The sequence below is a fragment of the Siniperca chuatsi genome, linkage group LG18 (assembly GCF_020085105.1).
Source record: "Siniperca chuatsi isolate FFG_IHB_CAS linkage group LG18, ASM2008510v1, whole genome shotgun sequence".
Classification (NCBI taxonomy): Eukaryota; Metazoa; Chordata; class Actinopteri; order Centrarchiformes; family Sinipercidae; genus Siniperca; species Siniperca chuatsi.
Window position 1 is genome coordinate 22962817 of NC_058059.1, and position 21265 is coordinate 22984081.

The 21265-nt window shown below is 36.2% G+C and overlaps 1 protein-coding gene across 15 annotated transcripts in view; it reads right to left on the reverse strand.

The window, feature by feature from the left end:
- The window catches only part of LOC122866084 (transcription factor 4-like), a 267666-nt gene that overhangs the window by 145928 nt on the left and 100473 nt on the right, over positions 1-21265 (reverse strand). For all 15 annotated transcript variants that reach the window (XM_044175260.1, XM_044175256.1, XM_044175250.1 and 12 more), the window contains one exon: positions 5393-5451. In XM_044175260.1, coding sequence (XP_044031195.1) covers positions 5393-5451 — 59 coding nt within the window. The remainder of the gene's footprint in view (positions 1-5392; positions 5452-21265) is intronic.

Sequence of the window (21265 nt, forward strand, 5' to 3'; positions counted from 1 at the left end):
GTTGTCCTCTCTGTTTGATAAGTAAAATGAAAACCACTATAGAACAGTTTCACCAAGGCCAACCCAATTCCTGAGTTTGTTGAGTAGTATTGCATGCTCAACTGTAAGTAAAACTCGACTTTTCAGTGATTCTAGTAGGCGTGGTGTTGTGTCCATTGATGGCTAATTCCCAGGTTGGAAAAACAATTGAGCCAATCAGAACTTTGTAGGTGGGAGCAAGAATGGATGAGATTGAGATATTTGTGAGATTTGTGGTTGTGACTAAGCACAATAACAACATGATGCGTATATTCAAAACTTAAACACTCTAAAACAAAAACTGGAGCCAAAATGTGGAACCAAAACTTACCCCAAAACTCCAATTTCTATTTGGTTTGGTCAGAGAGCTGTGGAATATACTGGGATCATTGAAAATCTTCTGCTGTTTGCGTGTGAGTTCATCCTCCCCTCTAAGTGTTTTTTTTTCTTTCACTAAGCCAGAGGATTTTGGACTTCAGCCCAGCATGTAAATTTATCTGCCATTTCCAAACAATTTCCATCAGGAGCCATTCAGACTGTGTAACAGGATAATTTGACAGCAGCCCAGTAGGAAAATGGCCAGTGAGGCAGTAATGTTTGATTTATTTCATATTTTTGTCCTCTACGGTTTGCTGTAGCCTCATACAAAAGGCCACAGCTGGATATGAGAGGTGGTTATAAATAAAAGATCAGCCAGTTGGTGATAAATGGATGGATGAATGGATTGATGGATCAGAGAGCGATCAAGTCAACAAATGAACTGCTAGATGAACAAATGAATATAGTAAATGGTTGAATAGTGAATAAATGAGTGATGAGATGGATGGATGGATTTGTCAGTGAGTCGACAAATGGACAAAAACAAATGGACAAAGGCAAAAACTGGACTGATGAAAAAACGAATGAATGAATGTGTGAATAAATGAGTGTTCAGGTGGAGGGATGGATATATGGTAGGCTAAACTTTGTAAATTAATACATGGACAAACCACCTAACATGAATGGATGGATGGATGAATGAACCACCTAATGAGTGAATGTATGAGTGAGTGATCAGTTACGTCAATGGATGAATGACTGAACATGTAAATTAATAAATTAGCAATCTACCTAAGAAATATATGAGTGAATTAATGAATGAATGAACCAACTAATTAATGAATGAATACATGTATGGATGGATAAATGAATGGTCAGATGGACCGATGGATGGATGGATGGACAGACTATTAAATGAACAAATTGCCTACTGAATGAATGAACTAATGAAAGAATGAACCAGTGAATAAATGAGCAGTCAAATTAATAAACAAAAGAATGAAAGTATATTGAAATTGATGAGTTCAGAAATGACAAATGACAAGATAAATAAATGAACAAATAAATGAATGAATCTAAAACAATGAATCTTCAGCAAAGTAGTACATGAAAAAATGTAAATAAATGAACAAACTCTTGTTTGCTTTTATTGAACAGTGACAGCTGTTCAATGAAGGCAAAATGCCCGAAAACATAAAAAAGATATATGAAAACATTAATGAATCCACAAAAGAACAAATTAATGCATGAGAAAACTGCTATAACAAAGTATAAGTGAATAAATTAATAAATTAATGAGCAAATCAGAAAATAAATGAATTACCAATTGACCGTGTTAACAAATAACGGCAACAAAAAAATTGACTAAATGAATCAACTGATAAACCAGTAAATGAGTGTATAAAACAAATGAAGAAGTGAACTTACTGAGGCTCAGAGGACAATTTAAACAGATTCACACTCAACCAGCAGCTATTTTTAATTCCACCAGTGGAAAGACATCTGTATGAAAACTATTCCAGTACAACTCATTCATCATCACTCGGTGGTAAAGCTGGGCTCTGTCCTTCTTAGTCAGTAAAAAGAGGGTGAGTGTGTGGGTGTGCAGCATATGTATGTGTAATAATGGGTAATAGTCAAATGGTTACGGGTTCACTGAAATGAAATAAAAAGTTGTACACTCAAGAGAGCTCCTGTGATCCTATGGGCTGATGTCAAAGACCATGTTGTTGAATTTGTCAAACTAGGTGAGAGAAGGCAAACAATTCTGACATGCCAGTCTTCTCTTTGAGGCTTCCCAGATGCTGCATTGGTTGTCTTCCACTACACACAGTACATGATTAAAACCAGCAATTTCCGCACCTGACACTCGTTTTCATTCCCAACGCCCCACGTCTGTCGGCTATTATTATGAAGTCTGATTTCGGCATGAATAAACCTCGTACTTTTATGAATCAACAGATCATGTCTCCACTAGTCAATTTAAATGTCACACTATTTTATAATTGCTTCAATAATCTGAAACATATTCTGATTCAGTACACCTTTAAGAATGCTTGCCTGATGAGAAGGGTATTGAGATGGCATTTGGAGTTTCTTTTATTTCTGATTAACAAATTAATGGAAATATTTTTACTATTTTACTGATATCAGTAGGTGTAATATGAGTAATGGATTAAAGGCACATAATGGACAATACATAACTCAATAGTGATAAGGTCGGAATTGACAATTTGGCTGTATAACAGTATACGCTTTAACACTTATGGTTCCTTTTGACAACACTTACTTGTGTGAAGCTTTAGTGTTCTCATTTGCATAAAATCACAGTCCAGACTGGATGTGACAGATGAGACACCTTTGATGACTTTAGAGTGAAGAATGATGTGCAGACACAACCATCTCATTAGACATTGTGAGTTCAAATCAACATCAGTGTCAGGACTCAAGTGGCATAGCAGTGATTGTAGACTAAAATATTCTTTCATTCCTCTTCATTAAAATCCCTGTTTGTCATTAAAACAGTATCCAATAGCCAACAGATGTCATTATTTTAATGGCTGGGACCTAAAATTGGGGTCCCGAGCCAAAAAAGGTTGTGAACGTCTGCAGGAAGTGAGTAAAATACAGTTTAAGGGTGTCAATAAGCGTCTACTACTTGAGAGTCGATAGACATAGACTGCCCTAAAGGGGACTGTGGTATCTGGTGTTGGTGTTCCACTAAAGCTGGTTTATTCATTTAATTCCACCTTGAATGTGGAGGGGCCTGATAACAAATGTACTGTGTGGATGCATCAATAATAACTGATTCCAAGGTCATATATACATGTAACCACAAAAGCATTATGTTTGAAAAGTTCTGCTGCAATGAAAGGTGTATTGTACAGAAACTTCTGTGTATCTGAATTATTGAGCAATTAAATAACATGATCTAATTCCCCTGATCTGAAATCCAAACATCTTGTTCTGCAAAAGGAAATGTAACAGCCTTCATATATTCATCATAATCTGTAACATCTTTCAGCACAACTTTGATTTTCATAAGCTTTAATTCATAAATGTTCAAGACTAAAAGAAAAATAAATCCATAACATCAGAGTCAGTCAACATGTCCAACAGCCTGCGCTCGAATGGAACATGTGGAAGATGGTCATCAAATTACAGTGAGCACATCAAGCTTCTCTCTGTTTAATATTCCACCTGCAGAATCAAACACCAACATCTGTAAATTTTCTTAATTATCAACGTGCATCTTCTCATAGATGCATATGGTCCATGAGAAATGAGCGGGAAGATTACAGTCCAGATTCAAAACCCAGCTATCACCAAAGTCCTCACAACACCTGACAACAATAAATATGCCTTTACTTACAGTTAAAATGAATAATTATTTGTTTTATGAAGTTGGGAATACGTGGTGAAGTTAGGCATCTCTCTGGAAAATATAAAAATACAAAAAAACATGTAACAGCTGTTGTTTTTAGCAGTCGTGAGGATGATTGACACACGAGAAGCTGAGAGTGCTCTATAGTTTTTATTATGTGAACTTTAAATAACTGATGATGCTAGATAATACAACAAGCACATCACCTGTTGGTGCTGCTACCTACATGATTTAAAGACACCAGAAAAGTTGCAGGCAACAACATCTGCAACCAAGTCAAAGACTACTTTAAAGCTGCATTAACCACCTCTTTTATATTAGCAAAGGATAAAATGACAAATGAAATGGATGAAATTTGTTGTGTACCCGCAAAAAATGGTCACCAACTCTGTAGCTTTACTAGGCTTTTAGCCTGGCATTTTAGTTTTGCAGCCTGCAAACTCATCTCATCAAAAACCCAGCCAGATATTTTTGTGGTGTTGGTGGACACAAACATATATTTAACTTGTGTTCATCAGGTGGACACAAACACGACTCCAATAGGATGATAATGTTGCTATGTGCCTGCTGAATGTGGAAGTAGGCTACTGTTTGCCAACATGTTCATGCCATCTTTGTAAGGTGATAATATGTCAGTGTTGTGTGGCCAAGTAAGTAAGTAGATAGATAGATAAACATTTAATGCCGCTTTGAACAACACAGCATATGAAATCGCCTGTTTCTAAGACATTTGTGCTAAAAAGTGAATGGAAGAGTAAAATGAATGGCAATACAGACATATACAGTATATATAAATACAATATTTTTCATGAATCATCTTGAACTTGCAAGTGCACATATACATTTATCCAATCAAATGTGATTTGAGCTGACAAGCTAATCCCACCCCTCATCAACGCAAGAATCAACAGCTCCAAAAATAACTAGAGTTCTATATCACACTTTCCTCACTTTTCAACGATCCAATAAAATTGAAGGATTTGATTTTAACCCCTCTTGTGACTAAACCCCGCAGAAAATACATCACACTCACATTACAGAAGCTAAAGATGCTCTAACTTCCCTTTCACTGTTACTTTGAGGCCACATGTGTCACCCACAATAATTTTCAAAAATCTTCAAAACCAGCGGGTCTCTATCAACATCGATGTTTCACTCTGCTCTGCGTGCCATTCTCTACTCTCAGTGAGGAAACTACAAGTGGCCAAGCTAACAAGCTACATGCTAATTCAGACAAAAAGAACATGGTAGGCAATTAGCTACATGCTAAATTCTACTCTGTAAATGTTTAACAAAAGCAGCAGGGACTTGATTGCACTTTGTCCTTGATGCTTCACATTGGTTCAAGAAATTTAAACACTCAGATATATTTCATCTGCGGGATGTCAGCAATCTCGCCTTGCTCTAGTTCAGCAGGCTGTGTGCTTGGCGACTTAAACGTTGTTTCCTGATTTCCAGTTCTACACAACTAGTCGTAGTTATTAAAGTCCAGTGCGACGGACGAAGAGTTAGGTGCTTAAATCCCTAGGACTGAACATCTACTGACCTCAGATCAAATCCTCTGTCTCCCTCAGTGTGTTAACTGCTTTAACACAAAAAAAGCACTAAAGCTAAGCAACACACCCACTCTTTTATACCGCTTTTATAAAAGAAGAAATTAGTGGGACTGACCTGGTGGCAGTGTGGGTTGGACTCTCTGCCATATGAGTACGAACTCCTTTCTGTTTTACCTGCAGGAGGACGAAAAGAAAAGAGAGGGGGGATTTAGCAGAGGGAATCATCTCAACAAAGACAAATCCATATGTTTACTGAAAATTCATTCACTGGAGTGAAAAAGAATTCATCCACTTATTTACTACTTAATCTGTGAAGCCAGTGGGATTACAAACAATGTTAGCGTTAGCAGATATTAACTATATAGACAGGTTTCATGAGCGGTTAGAATATTTATTCATTCAATCTTTAAGAGGGGACAACAAACTACATAAAAAAATACAATATAATTAGCCATTCATTCATTTTCATTACCAAAATGGATTATTTAAATTTCAGTTTACGAACTGTGTATAAAGCAGTGAGTAGCAGCATGAGTAATAATTCATTCATTCATTTAAAATTCTTTCCACATAAAAAATAACATGGGCAATGAACTAGACAAAATAAGAAAGTATGATTATTCATTTGTCAATTCATCCATCCATTCATTTATTTATTCATTCTTTAATTTTTCACTTAACCACATACTGACTACTTTAAGTTAAGGTTAAACCACTGTTGATGTCGGTTGAACTTCAATCATTCATTCAATCACTAATTTCTTTGAAAATTGCCCTAAAACCTGGTCCCATAATTCCTTCCAATATTTTTTTTTCTGATGAAAAGGTAAAATAAACTGTTAAAATTGGTAATTTTACTATTGATTAATCAATTGACTCATTTATTCAACATGGACACATTCACTCCTAATAAAATAATAAATGGATATACTATTAAATAAACAATAGTATGAATTTTGATGGATTTGTTTACCCAACAGGGCTATGTTTCCCAAGAACATCAAAAGTATACTGTATTTCAATCTTTCTTTCATTCATTTAAATGGTCCTTTATTTACACTTTGTTTGGGAAACAGTAAAAGATTTTCAGTAGAAAACTGCAGCCAGTTTTCATGATAAGAGTCTTCATAGTGTGTGTGTGTGTGTTCTGTATGTTTTCTGCTCGCTGCTCTCACAGCAGAACAAAACAGACATATACTATGCCTGCAATGCATAGACCTATATACAGAGAAAAAGGAAATGTCTTTATGCCACAAGATCTAGCTTTGAAAATATGAGATAAGGTATACAGTTTTCAGGTGGCATTTAGAAACATCTAGAAACCAAGAAGAAATCTAATCTGTCTCAGATCACTGTTGATGTTATAAAACTTTTCAGGCTGTAATGTTTTAAGGCAGAACATCCCTCTACATTCAATCTGAACCTGACTGATTGTAATTGAAATTGAAATTCCTCTCAAGATACCTCTGTCATGTACTAGTATACTACATCAACCCTTCTGAAGGTTTGCCATTTATGGTATTGTTCTGCTTTTTCCTCCCTTTCTCCCACTGGACAATTGTTGGTCCATGGAGACTCATTAGTGAACTTGCTAGGCAACCGACACTACTGAAGGACCACCTAGATTTGACTTACTTATTAATCATCATCATTTTGTTTCATCACCGACATTTTAGATTTCCCATCTATCAAATGGGATGCCCTGCAGTGTCCTTGCCATAGACACTACTTTTTTTCTGTTGTGGGAATTTCATATAGTACTTTATATAGTATATATAATACATATTAAGAATGTGGACACTAAAATAAAACGACAGACAGCAAATTCAGTGCAGTATTTAATACATAGTGTGTGATTCTACACATGAGTCTAGAAACCACCAAGCCTAAACCACCTAAACGTCATAGCAACTGTCTTGCACAGTCTAGCAAGGAGCTAGAGATGCCTTAGCAACTGATCGAACATGGTAGCAAAAATCTAGCAACCATGTATGAACACTGTAGCAACCTGGAACACCATAATAACCCTTTAGCAACCACCCCAAACCACCTAGAGGCTAGCTTTTAAAGACCAAACAACCACCCCTAATACTAAAAATCAGGTCATGCCCAAAATCTTTCTGGTGGTCATAGCACACTGCAGGAATACTACATGGATAAAATCCTCTATCATTACAAGTCATTTTATATTGCAATGTCGATATACATGGTTACAACATACATTTTCTGGAAAAAATTAATTGAGAAACTGTTTATGGATGAAATAACTAGACAGCATTGCATGTTTTTGGGTAATCCAGCAAATTAAATGCCTGAAAAATGATGGTACGTTATTACATTGATCACATAAAAGTCCAATATTGTCAAAGACCAGTCCTACTCATTGATTTGCAACATTAGCCACACACCCAGAGATATTAAAGAGATAGGTACCTCGGTATAAAACGTATGACAGTAAACAGTATATAAAATTTCTGACGGTTGACAAATCTATATTGTCTCACCGTATATATATATATCGTCATATCACCCAAACTCCAACTGCTGACACCCCAGCAAGCTACTGGAATGCATAAAAGAAGGTATCATACAACACCCTTGTGGCCACATAGCAACCATCGAGGAATGCCTTGAAGCTAAATTATACTTCTTGGAGTTTCAGCTGTAGTTTTAACATTCTGCAGGGGTTTTTGTTTGAGCACCTGCAGCATTTGTGGTGAATTTTACATTATTTCCAGAGTCACTTCCACACGGAACGTGTAAAACTTTTTATCATGTGACTTGTGTGGAGTTTCAGTTTGGAGCTGGTGTGCAAAAGTTAAACTCTCTGCTCAGACCTTCCAAACAGTACATATCACAGATACTTTTGTGAGGAAAAAATAAGCTTGAACCACCACTTATCAATGCCCTACCAACCATTTCACTATTAAAAGCCTCGCCTGGCAACAAGTACCCTTTTTAGTTTTCTCTATTAGTTCTTTGTGTTGATTTTGTGGTACAAGCACTAAAGATGCTCTCTTGAAATGTTTTCTGTTAGTACAATTTTTCTTTGATTTTACATATATACAGTATGTAAACTATGGTTTTGTATCAGGTTTTCCTCTTTTTGGAGTTCTCTCCTTTATAATGTGCAGGTGTCTTAAGCCTTAACCTACATCTGACACGCATTTTATGGATGTGAGAAAAAAGAGCGCAGGCATCCTCACCAACCTAACTGTCTTAATAGAACATCTTTGGTCAAAGGTGTTTAAACGTGTTTGATTGAAATCAGACATCAGAGCTATTAAAATGCAGGCCACGGATTGATCAGTACATGGCAAGAAGGTGAAGCCTCTTTGGCAGGTAACCCACCATCATTTACACAAACTGAGCATGTCTGGCTGTGAAAAAGGTATCTGATGAATTTCGAAAATGCACCGACCGCCGCAGTGTGTAGACAACAAAGCTAATTTCCTCTCCAGCTTCTGAACAGGCTTTCCTCTCCTCCGAGCTCCAGGACCACTTCGAGCCTATTTTTACCGCACAGACCTTCTTTTTGGATAAAACCTTAAATCTTCAGCCAGTCTAAATATCAAACCACGGTTAGTGTGTAATTACATTCTGCGGTCGGCACAGCCATACAAGATGAAATGGAGGGGTTTTATAGCAAGCGTGTGTGGAGGAAAATGAAGCGTGTACGTGGTGAAGGGTTTGAATCAGGCGTGTATAGACCAGGGCTGAATACATGCCAACATGGTAGTCGATGCAGAAGAGGTTGATAATTACAGGCATACAGAATGGGAATATGGTCGACTATGTGTGTGTGTGTGTCTGAGAGTGTATGTGTGTTTTTTTGTATGTGACCGATACAGCGGCCTCGGCTTCAGCTACGACTGATGCCAGCTGGACCGGTTTGGCACATATACAAAGACTCCCACACACACACACCACATCACACACACAAAGTACTGGAAATCATTGGCACAGATGCACACACACACACACACACACACACACGCACGCACACACACACACACACACACACACACACACACACTCACACACACGTGTAAATGTGTACAATATACATACTGTATATATAGCCCCATATACACACACAGACACACACATGCAAATGTACTTTTGCATGGTACCAAAATATATCCATACAGAGAAGCACATGCATTTAAAAATACTAATTCAGGACCGCACACACACACACACACACACACACAAAGATCCATTTAGATTCAACATTGCATACCACAATTTCTATTTCGGAATATAAATGTTAGAAAAATATTATATTCAATATGAAATAAAACAACTATAATTTTTTATAATTTTGAAATGGTAGATATTTTAGAAATGTGGTAACACAATATATATATATACATATATATATATACACACACACACACACACATATATATATATATCCATGAAATAAATATAATAAAAAAACATTTGGTCATTTTCATTTGTTTTTTCTCTAAAAGGCGGGCTGATTCATTAATTAATTCTTTGCTGTCACACACCTCAAATATAAATTTAAATACTTTGTATAGAAAAAGGGGCTACATGAAATCAGTGGTATGATCAACTTTTAACTTAATTCATTATTTAATTCAAAAATCCATTCCCTCGAACATAAAACATGGTATTTAGCATGTCTTGGGTACAGAATTATACAGTATGATTTACCATTAATTCACTGATTGTTCACTATACCACAATTCATTTTTTTTATATTATTGGAAAATAGGGCTACATAAAATCAGCAGCATGAATAACTATTAATTTTAGTCATTCATTCATTCATTCTTTCATTTATTCACTAATTCACTTAGTTACCTCTTACTATACCATTAGTCCCTTAATTCCTTCCAGTACAACAGTAAATAACAAGAAAATAAATCAAATGTAGCTGACCGAGAACAGACTGACAGGAATAAAAGATAACAGATAATCAGAAAAATGCCATCAGGTTTCTTTAATTTTTTGTTGCTTGTACACAGGGGCTGGGCAAAAGAAATACCCTAAAAAACCAGTGGCCCCAACAGAATGAGCTTTTCAGAAGCTTTTGCATCTGTAAGAGAAAAATAACTTCATTATAGCCATCACATTCATAGCACTGATCACCTCCTCAATCCACTCATTGCTTACATCTCGTCGCAGATACAGGACCTTAAAGTGCAGGAGGCCCAACACTGGCAGGAGTTTTGTCTTTTCTGCCACGGCAGAATATCTATCTATCTATCTATCTATCTATCTATCTATCTATCTATCTATCTATCTATCTATCTATCTATCTATCTATCTATCTATCTATCTATCTATCTATCTATCTATCTCTCTATCTATCTCTCTCTCTCTCTCTCTCTTATGGATTATGCACATACACACACAGAGATGGCACTGATGAATTGGTAATCACTGTAATCACTTAGGAATTGACCCATGCATGCTTTTTAAGTTGTAATGATATTTCTATGTATTTCTGTCTTTTTCTTATTTTTTGGATTGTTTTTGGGAGCCACAACAGCAGCTACTGCTGCATGCTCTTTCAAAAGAAAAAAAAAAAAAAAAAAGAAAAGGAAAGAAACGTCTCCATTCTCCAAAACACCCCACAAAATTCTGTTTTATATTTAACTGAATAGTTGGGCATATAGTCCTCACATTTATAACCTATTAGTAATTATCTAATTTACAGACAATGTGTGCTCACACCCTGACCTTTACCTGAGGAAGAGATAACTTGGAATGAGACAGCAGTGTATTATTTTTTGTCTATTTTTGCAGACGATTGTTATTGAGCACCTGCAAAGAATGTATGGATGTGTTTGCCTCCTGATATTTTACTATTTCCATAAAAACAGTTGTGTGTAATTACATTTTGTTGTTGGTGCGACCATTAAAAAAAAGAAGAATATATGACTTGTAGAATGTATACAATTAGCTGTGATATGAGTGGCTGGTACTTTAATGTATACTGTAATATCAATACATAGTCTCTCCCCATCACTGTCATAAAGTTCTCATGGAATTATTATTATAAATAAATTTTGCTGACAAATCTCTACCAAAATGAGCAACAGAGTGAGGTTTTTAAATGCTTCAGAACATACAATTCTTGTGTAAATTATAGGATTTTTTTAAAGTAACAAACATGAAAAATAAACCATGTGACTAAATGCTGTTTATCATGACTGTTTTGTAAAAACTGTAAATAGTGAAATGTATCAATTACATGAACAATGACCCAGATACAGAAGCTAGTACAAATACTACAACATGGATTTTGAATTTAGGATCTAACAACTGCGCAACCCCAGTTCTTTACTTTTGTCCGAACACATGACCTTTTCACCACCACCATCTCTGCAGGCCGAGCTCATGTATTACACACACAAACAAAAATCCCTGGTATTTTAATTAGAAGAATCCCAGGCAGGGACGGAGCAACGCAGGATAGGAAGGGTCAGCCACAAGATCACACACCCTGTCAGAGTACACCATGAATGGACACACATGCACGAACACACACACAGAAACCAACATCTTATTTCACTGCCTCAAACTGGAAATTTTCAACCACAGAGTCCATTACTTGATAAAAAGTAATGGACTCTGTGGTTTGATAATAAGAGGAGAGTTTATTTAATCAAAAAAAGACATTACAACACAAAAAGTGTCTTTAAAAGAGGCCTTTGACATTTAATGGGTATTACATTTCTTCTAAATTATGACCACATAATTGAGTTTTCTGTTTTTCAGGAGATTTCTTTTGTTTTTTTTTATTTATATCAGATAAACCACTGTTTTATGATATTTCACCCATTTAATGCACAAAAACACTACACACAAAGGGAAGTGAAGAGAATCACAGAGGGCACAGTGAAAAACCTCAGTAGTAGCAGAGTTCATCCAGAAAAATCTAATCAAATTTACAATTACAAAATGCATTTAGCAGTCTAGCTGACAAACCACATAACTGCTGCAGTGTCTTTTTTATTCCTCAGTCTGTTTTATACACAATGTTCTCTGATGCTGTCAGACTACTTTGGAACCTCCTCTCTTCACGCCTCTACTCTGTTTCCCTGTCAACCTCCCTACTCTAAAATAAGAGCACTTCTATGAACCTTTTTGGTTCCTTCAGTTTCTGCAGAACCTAATTTCCAGAAAGGGTTACAAAAGGTGAAAGCACTTCAAAGACCCTTCTAAAAATGGTTCATTTGATCTGACAGTACTGCTAGGACCTTTTTTCAAGGTTTTGAAACATCAGAGAGGGTACCTTCAAGAATCTCCTCTTATCTCCACTTTTTAACAACAAAAACGAAAGTGCCTTCAGGAACATCCAAAATAAGGGGTTCTTCATCCTTAGAGAGCTCCTGAACCCTGCCTTTTTCTCGAAACCTCAACACCTCAACTGGATGTTACCCAGTCTTTTATGGATTGTTGAGAAACTTGGTTGTGTGTCTGCCAACCTCTAAGATATAAACAGTTGTTCTAGTATGTTCTTTGTGCAAATACTTCATAAAAGACTAATGAATCTTGTTGTTTCTTTAAAGGAACCTTATCAACCTCTGAAGACTCATTGACAAACCTGTTTTCAATAAGGCTGATTTGATCTGACAATACTTCCAGGACCTCAACAGGGTTTAGAAAAACTCAAACACATAAACAGGGGCTCGAAATCCTGAGAACGTTCTTAGAAAACTTTACTTTAAAGGGTTCTCAAACCCTAATGGTGCTTCCAGGAACCTTTGATAACCCTTTAAAAAAATCGGGATTTCTTAGAAAACTGCTGTTATGAAGGCTTCTCAATCCACAAGAGAACAGGGGTTCGTCAACCTCGGAAGGCTCATTGAAAAACACCTTTGTAATAATTTCGTAAAACCTGATAGTTTCAAAACCTCACACAAACAAATGTTCTGAAGTCTTTTATGCTTCTTTTAGAGCTGCTTGGCCAGGGATCTGCCAATCTCTAACATTAAAATGTTTGCTTGACATGTCCTTTGTGCAACAGGTCTAAAGAATCCTGAAGGCGCACTCAGATTGAACACAATGGAAAGATGCAAAGATGTGAATTTGCTCTAGGTGGCACAATATGCAAATGGCTCAAAAATGTGCACCATGGAAATGATTTTTGTACTGATTCGTTGATCAATGACAATATTGTAAATCTACTCACACCTGATGTTTTACTTATCTCCAAGTAAAAATACCAAACATTTGCTCATTACAGCTTGTCAAACATGAGGATTTTTACTATTTCCGCCATTTATTATTATCACTAGCTGTAGTGTTTGGGGATTTTGGACTGTTGGTGGGACAAACTTTTAGGAAACCACTCATTTTTGACACTTCAATCAAAACACCCTATCTGCTTCTAAATCAGCTGTCACATGAAGGAAAACAAGCCGCAAAATAATCTAACAACAAACATTGGAATGTCTCAAATTGGTGAGGTTGGCACCTCTGCATTTTCCTGGATGACGAAAATAAACAGGCTCATTGGCTGTGAGGAGGACCACCAGACAAACCGCCACTCATTAGAGTGTGCTGGCTGCAGAGGTACAAAAGATGGAGGACGAGAGGTCAGCCCACTCTGCTGTATAAAGCCCATAGAGAAGTCGGTGAGCCAGGAGGACCAAATCCCTGCTAATCCACAATGCCGAGAGACAGAGAGGAAACACAAATAAGCTCCATTACAAGCTAAGCGCTAACGGGAACCAGGATACTCTGCTAGACAATTAGCTATTATCACACTACTTTTTAAAAGGCCCATGACCAAACTTACTCTTATTAATCCAGTCTTAAATCCTGATCCTAAAATAATGTTGTACAAAAACTAGTCCAATTTTCAAAATAGATTTAAACTCAAATCTGTCAGATTTGACAGTAAACGAGAAACTGAGATAAGATGCTACAAGAATGGTGTCCACGCCATATTAAAGTTCATATTTGAACACTTTTAGCACGTATGAACTTTTGAATTTAAATCTAGTCTGGGTATAAGGAACTCGTAAAACTGTAATGGGTCAATAAATAAAAAAAGCCTGAAACCATCATCAACCAGGTTTTACAGTAGCTTTGTAGACAGATTAATGTATGTAAATTCTTAAAATGGGTGGGATTCCCCTTTAAAATCCACCATCACTGCTAAATCACAAAAAAAAAGACCTTGTTCCTTAGAAGCTAAAATCTCCAAACTAAAACAAGACTTTTGACAAAAAAAAAGAAAAAATAGATAAATACACAAAGTGTCCAAAGTCAAGATTGAACTTTCTCGCTCAAAACTAGACAAGTTTGGATTTTTTCCTCACATATGTGAATTTATCACCATTTCACATGTAAAAAACTCACATATGGTTACATGTGATTTTCAGATATTTCACATGTGAAATGTACAAAATCACTTGTGAAAACAATTTTATATGAGATATCACATCATAGCATTTCACATTTAGGCACATGTGCTTATCACATGTGAAACTCATCTAAAATTGGATGTGATGAAAACATATAGGCACACATGGTATTAAATTCTGAATGTGTCAAAAAACACATGGGACAAACACAAAAATACCTTGAGTTTGGGCGACTTACAAGCTACAGAAATCTCTGTCTCTCTGCATTTGAATGAAGGCCAACCAAACAAAAACCAAAAGTCTCATCAGCATCACAGTCTTCACAAAAGGGCCAGTTCTCAGTCGCTTCCCTTCACATGATGTCACAACACCAATTTTTTGAAGGTCATTGTTATTATTTGACTTTTTCTTTGGTGTTTTTAACCAGCACGTTCACTGAGAAGTGTTTTACAGAACAAGCCAAGGCCGACACAAGACACAACATGATCCAAAACCAGAGACACACTTACTGCGTGTGTGTATAAATAGTAGATTTTGTTGGACTCGCCTACATAGCAGAAGCCCACAAACCAACATCACTCTGTATTCTGGTCATGTCTGCCTCCTCAAAGCCCAGAACGACTCTCAGATCTGTAGTGTTAGTGTTATAGTTTTTTTTTTTTGTCTTTACACTGTTGCAACATAAGCATTTTATTGGTGTTTGTTCTATTTTCTTTCTTCCTTCGCTTATTTTCTTTCTTACTTTTTTTTTTTCGATTTCATGTTGGGGTACTTCTGGATGGGTTCAGATAGCTGGCTCTTGATCCACTTTCTAGTTTGGTAAATTACCCAAATTCGTTAAGCTCTGAGTCTGTCATTCACGATCTCTTTTGGATTGTCTGTTTTGCCTCTTTCTGACACTACAGGCATCTGCAAAGACCAAAACACTGATGACCTCCTGTATACAAACACATGCTAACTGTGACACAGATGTTAACTGGCTGACAAAACATGGCGGACCGCCTTAACTTAAACTTTCCAAAGTGCGGCTACACTTCACCAAAGTCAATGAAACAACTGTAAAATTCAATATTTGTGGGAGAGTACTTACGACAAAGGGGGAACAACAAGTTCCTGCCTAAATATCTATCTAGAGTTCTTCATGTTAAAGGAAGAACTGTTCATAACTTGAGCAGGATGAGTGCTCGGCCTCAACCTACTGCTGGTGTTACAACGTATTCTGTGACCTGTCAGATTCTGTGACCTGCAGCAGCGTAACAATTTCAGGTAACGTAACGTAAGTGTACTGTTCATGCAAAAAAAATCAATTATTTATTTAGTTGCTATTTGCTGTATGATGGCAATGATGCCATGTGGCAGTGTGTTCCATGTGAACAAAAGAGATTTTATTCATTGTGTGTGTTTTTTTTGTTTTTTTAAAGTGTGGTTTGGAACTGCAATCTGAGTATAAAGCAGGAAATGTGCTTGTATTTTAGCAGAATTGGTTCAGGGGGTTGGTACATGAGTTACAGGTTGTGGTCACTCTGTCTCAAGTACCAGTGTTAGTGTCTAAACAATTGAGAAAAACTGTAAACACCAAACAACACATAATATCTTCTGATCAATACAAGGAAACAGTGTAAGGGAGAATTTTCGTCTTCATTAATTAGTTATTCCATATTAATGTTCCTCTTAATTAGTTTAACAAAGTTTCATTAGCTGCAGCACGACAACAAAGTGATTACATCAGCAGCAGGGAACAGCAGTAACTGCAACCTCAACACAAAGAGCCACAGAGAAGTTTACCTGTTCAGATCACATATCAATAGAGAAGAGAAAGAGGAGAGGAGAGGAGAGGAGAGAAGAGGAGAGAAGTGGAAACAAGGAGACAGGAGAGTAGTGAGGAGGATAATAGAGGAAACAACAGAAGAAAGGAAAAAGAAGAGAGAAAAGGAGAAAAAGACAAGAAGAGGAAAATAGAAGAGGAGAGGCAAACGCAAGAGACGATAAAGGAGTGGCGAGGAAAGAAAAGACAGGAGGAGAGGCAGGCTAACGAAAAAGAGAAGAAAAATAACTGAGCAAGAAAGAGGAGAGAAGAAACAAAAGAAAAGAGGGGATTATGTTTGAGGGTGTAATTGAAACTTTGCTGCATGATTATTTGATTTGATTTATGGTTGACAGCCCAAGTAAGAAAAACACAAAAAGTGATTATACATACTAAAACAAAAAATGATAACTGACCATCGCTCTCTCACAGATCTCACAGCTCAGACAAATGAAAAAATATATGATATAACACCACATTATTCTGCTGCTCATTGTATTACCCTTTTACTTTTTAATAGCAGGGCACGGAGTGTTTGCTTGATAATGGTTGTGTGTGTGTGTGTGTGTGGGCTTGTTCACATCCTGTTACTGACAGGCCGTCGAATCCTGACTGTACCAAAATAAAATCTCTTTTCTATAATTTTGCTTTTCCTTTCACAACAATCAATTTCATCCATCAATTTGGCATCTATCACTTCATCCTGACATGTTTTTTTTTTCCATTAACACATTTATTTGTAAAGAAAGTCAGCGCCAGCATCTAGACTCTTTCTTTTGATCAATTTCATCTGTTCATCATACATCGTTTCATGCTGACAGTGTTTTTATTACATTTTTTTGTTTTGTTTTGTGTTTTAAGTAAAACAAGATGTAGTTGTTCTAAGAGACACTTTGACATCTATCAACACATCCTGACATCCTGCATTATTCTTTCATTTTTCTTTTAAATTCAGATTCACCAAGAGGGAGAAATAAAGGGATGGAGTTGCTTTAAGTGTCAATATCAACATCTATCAATTTATCCTGAGAGTGTTTCGATTGCTTTAATTTAATTAGGTATTTTTATTATTTTTTTCAAAATTCTTTATTGTGTTGTATGTTTTCATTCAGATTCCTAAGGAGGAAGACAAAAAAAAAACAAGCAAACCATGGAGTTGTTCCAAGAGTCGACATCATTGTCTTGACTCTTTCATTTATGTCAGTTTTAGTGTTTCTTTATTGTTTTATTCAGATTCACAAGAGGAAGAAAAAAAATGGAAATGTTGAGTCAGTGTGATTGACTTTCTCCATCACTTTGACATCTATCAGGTCATCCTGACAGTGATCCTTACTTTTTAATTCATTTTTTTATTTAGACTCATTAAGAGATGAAGAAAAAGATTCAGTTGTTATAGGAGTTGGCTTCTCTTTCTTTTTATTGTTTTTTTTTTTGTCCATCACATTTGACATCTATCAGTTATTGGTTTTCATTCAGATTCATCAGGAGGGGGAAAAAGCAACATGATGGAGTTGTTCTAGGAGTCGATGTCGACGTCTAGACTCTTTCTTTCAGCGAGTCATGTCGAGGCTTTCTCTGTGTGAAAGGAAACACTCAGAAGACGTGATCTTCTCTGACATCCATTAAATGAGTCCATTTTAATAAACTATGTGACTAATAGTGCGATTTGACGAGGATGGCGAGATGACGAGAGGGAAGAAAGAGAAGAGAGGGAGGAGAAAGGGAGGAGGGGAGGGGAGGGGAGGGGAGGAAGATGGATAGAAGAAGGGTTAAACTCCCTCTTCCTGCATGTTGTGTGTGTGTGTGTGTGTGTGTGTGTGTGTGTATGTGTGTGTGATGGGGGAGGGTTGGACTATGCAGACATGAATCATTCTGAGCGATTCAAGCGTTTCCATGACACCATCGGGCACCGGTCCAGAAGTTTCTACAGTCTGAGAGGTACCCACCCACACACACACACACACACACACACACACACACACACACACACACACACACACACACTAAGAGATACTCTGAAATAATCCCGCCAGCGCCGAAATTTTAATAATCTATATATTTATTCATGGCGTTGTCCTCTGTGTAAAGCGTAACAGTTTTTTGGGATCAACAGTAATTTAACAGACGATGGTCGATGAGTAACCGTCATCTAACAGACATGCCCCCCCCCCGCCCCCCGGTCCTTCAGTGTCCTTCAATCCCATAAGGCATTGATATCTTGGCACCGGAGCGAGTGAATACATCAAACAACAGAATACGAGCGACGACTCGAGAGATACAGCCTCTAGCTCACATCTGTCGGCATATACCTTCAGCCATTTCAGAACATTTCAGACGGATGATTGGACCACAACTCTTTGGCCCACTAACTTTATAAGTTAAGAGGCTGTCATAGATTCATTTTTGTACATAAAAAATGATCTTTAAATGATTTCATGAAATTAATTTTGAGTTAAAATTTTCTTGGTTAAACATCTCAGTGTTTATTGACTCAATGTTTGTGAATAAGTAACGTATTGGAAATAAATTGGAAACAGACACAGGCACTACATCTGGTTATTTGATCTAACAGAATTTTGGATTGGTTTCTTCAAATCAAGTATTCCCTTTTTTTCTGCAAAGCATTTGGGTTTTAGTCTCCACTTTGAGCCAAACACACACTGGTGTTACCTGCTCTTTAAATCTGGTCTTATCTTTAAAAATCCAGTTTGTAAAAGTGTTTTAAGTTTATAATAATTTTACATTTTGGTTTAATATTTAACTGGTCAGAAAGTGACTTGTAGTCAATAGGTTATATAAAACTTATACGAAAATTAGTTCTGTTAGTGATTTCCTACATTTCCCAGAATGCTTTTGAACAACTGTTGCGAACTTGCTTTCAGTCAAAGGTGGCTGAAAGTGAGGCATCTAGTTCATGAAATTGTAGTATGGAGTTTTACAAAATAAAAGTATATCATAAAATTATTGTGATATAAAGACCTTATTTTCCACCCTTGTAGATTTTCTTTAGGTGAAGGCATTATGAATATTGGTTGGAATTTGGTTTGAAAAAAAAGTTTTTAAGTCAGGCACTGCAGAATACTAGTATTGAATCAAAACTTGTCACAAAAGAACCTAAATTACTTCACAAACTCTACAAGCTGAACAAAATAGTTTCGTCTCCCAGAATCCAAAAACAACATCTGGCACAAAAAACAGACTCCTCTCCCAGAAAACACAAGTCCAGTGTTTTAAACTCACCCAGCCAGAGGAAACCTGCAGACATGTTACACAACTGATTCAATCATCCTCTAATAAACAATAAAACATCAAAAGTTTGGAGTTTATTTTCAATCTCACGTAAACATTTTCCTCTTATCAACCTCTTATCATTTTTCCACTATTGACCATTAAATCATCTTTTATTTAGACTCAGTTTAGATTAGGGATGGGATGATATACGATTTTATCGCGGATCGGGATTAAAAACACTCAAGATAAATTGATCGTGGTGAATTTCAGGATAATCGGGAATATCCTCACAAGTGACTTGAAAAACCCACTGCCAGTTGGACTTTATTTATGTTGTCTGTACAATTTGACATCATGGTAGAGAAGTGAGAAATGGAGCCTGTTTTAAAAAATACAGGAATTATCCTAAAAGAAAGAACAGACTCACACAATTTATTTATCGTTTATTTATGCAGAGGGGGACCTTAGATTAGATTAGATTCAACTTTATTGTCATTACACATGTACAAGTGCAAGGCAACGAAATGCAGTGATTTATGATTACCTTATGCTTATGATTTATGATTACCTTATTTAAGATTGTTTGATTGTTTGTTTTTCACTAAAAAGGATGTTCACTAAAAAGACGTCCTATCTGTGATGAAATAAAAATATTTCTTGTTTCTTAACAAAATGTAAGGTAAAGTGATTCCAGTATATTTAAGTGCCATTTTAAGGGTTTTAAGCATATTTTGATTATTATCAGGATAATATCGTGAATCGCAATTATTTTGGCCAGGATAATTGTGACATGAAATTTTCATAATGTCCCATGCATAGTCTAGAGATTCAAATACAAATCAGTCTTTATTATTTATATTATTATTTATCTATAGGCACATGGTTACAGTATGGTGTAAATGTTATTTTTTGCCAGCTAATCTTACACACCTAAATTAAATAAATACATTTAAAACAGAAAAAAGAAATTTTTATTGCTTTCTAACCCTTTAAATATAGTGCGCTAGGTAACAAATATGGAGTGATGGACACAGCAACATCCTCTCAGTTTTTTGAATGTGCTGTTGATTGTTACTATCATCCCACACACGCTATGCAAAAAGGAAGTGGAGGAGCTACTTACAGCCGCAACATATTTAAAAATAAATTGCTGATGGTGGTGATACAGCAAACTAAATCTTTGTATTAAATCTTTGGAAAATCATCATTTCAACATCATTTTGCTCTATCTCTGTGAAGTTTAACAGGCATTCCAAAGCTGCACTTTAATTGACATCTGACAGCACATGTATTACATAATTTCCAGTTAGAACAGTTAGACAGTTAAGTACAGTCAATTATCATGAATTTGCTTCTTTTGGTCATTGGTTTTTTATATGCTAACTCCGGAAGCAATACAGTGCTAATTATTTTACAGTACATATACCATATATACCATTAGTTTGTAATATGGCACTGGGACACAGTTAGAGAGTCTCCAGTTAAAAACATTTATCTCCAAAATGTCAACTTTTTAGGAACTGAAGCGTATTTTCACTTTGGTGGCAATGAATCTTTGAGAGAATCAAAACAGGCAACTTATTTGACCCTTGAAAAAGGA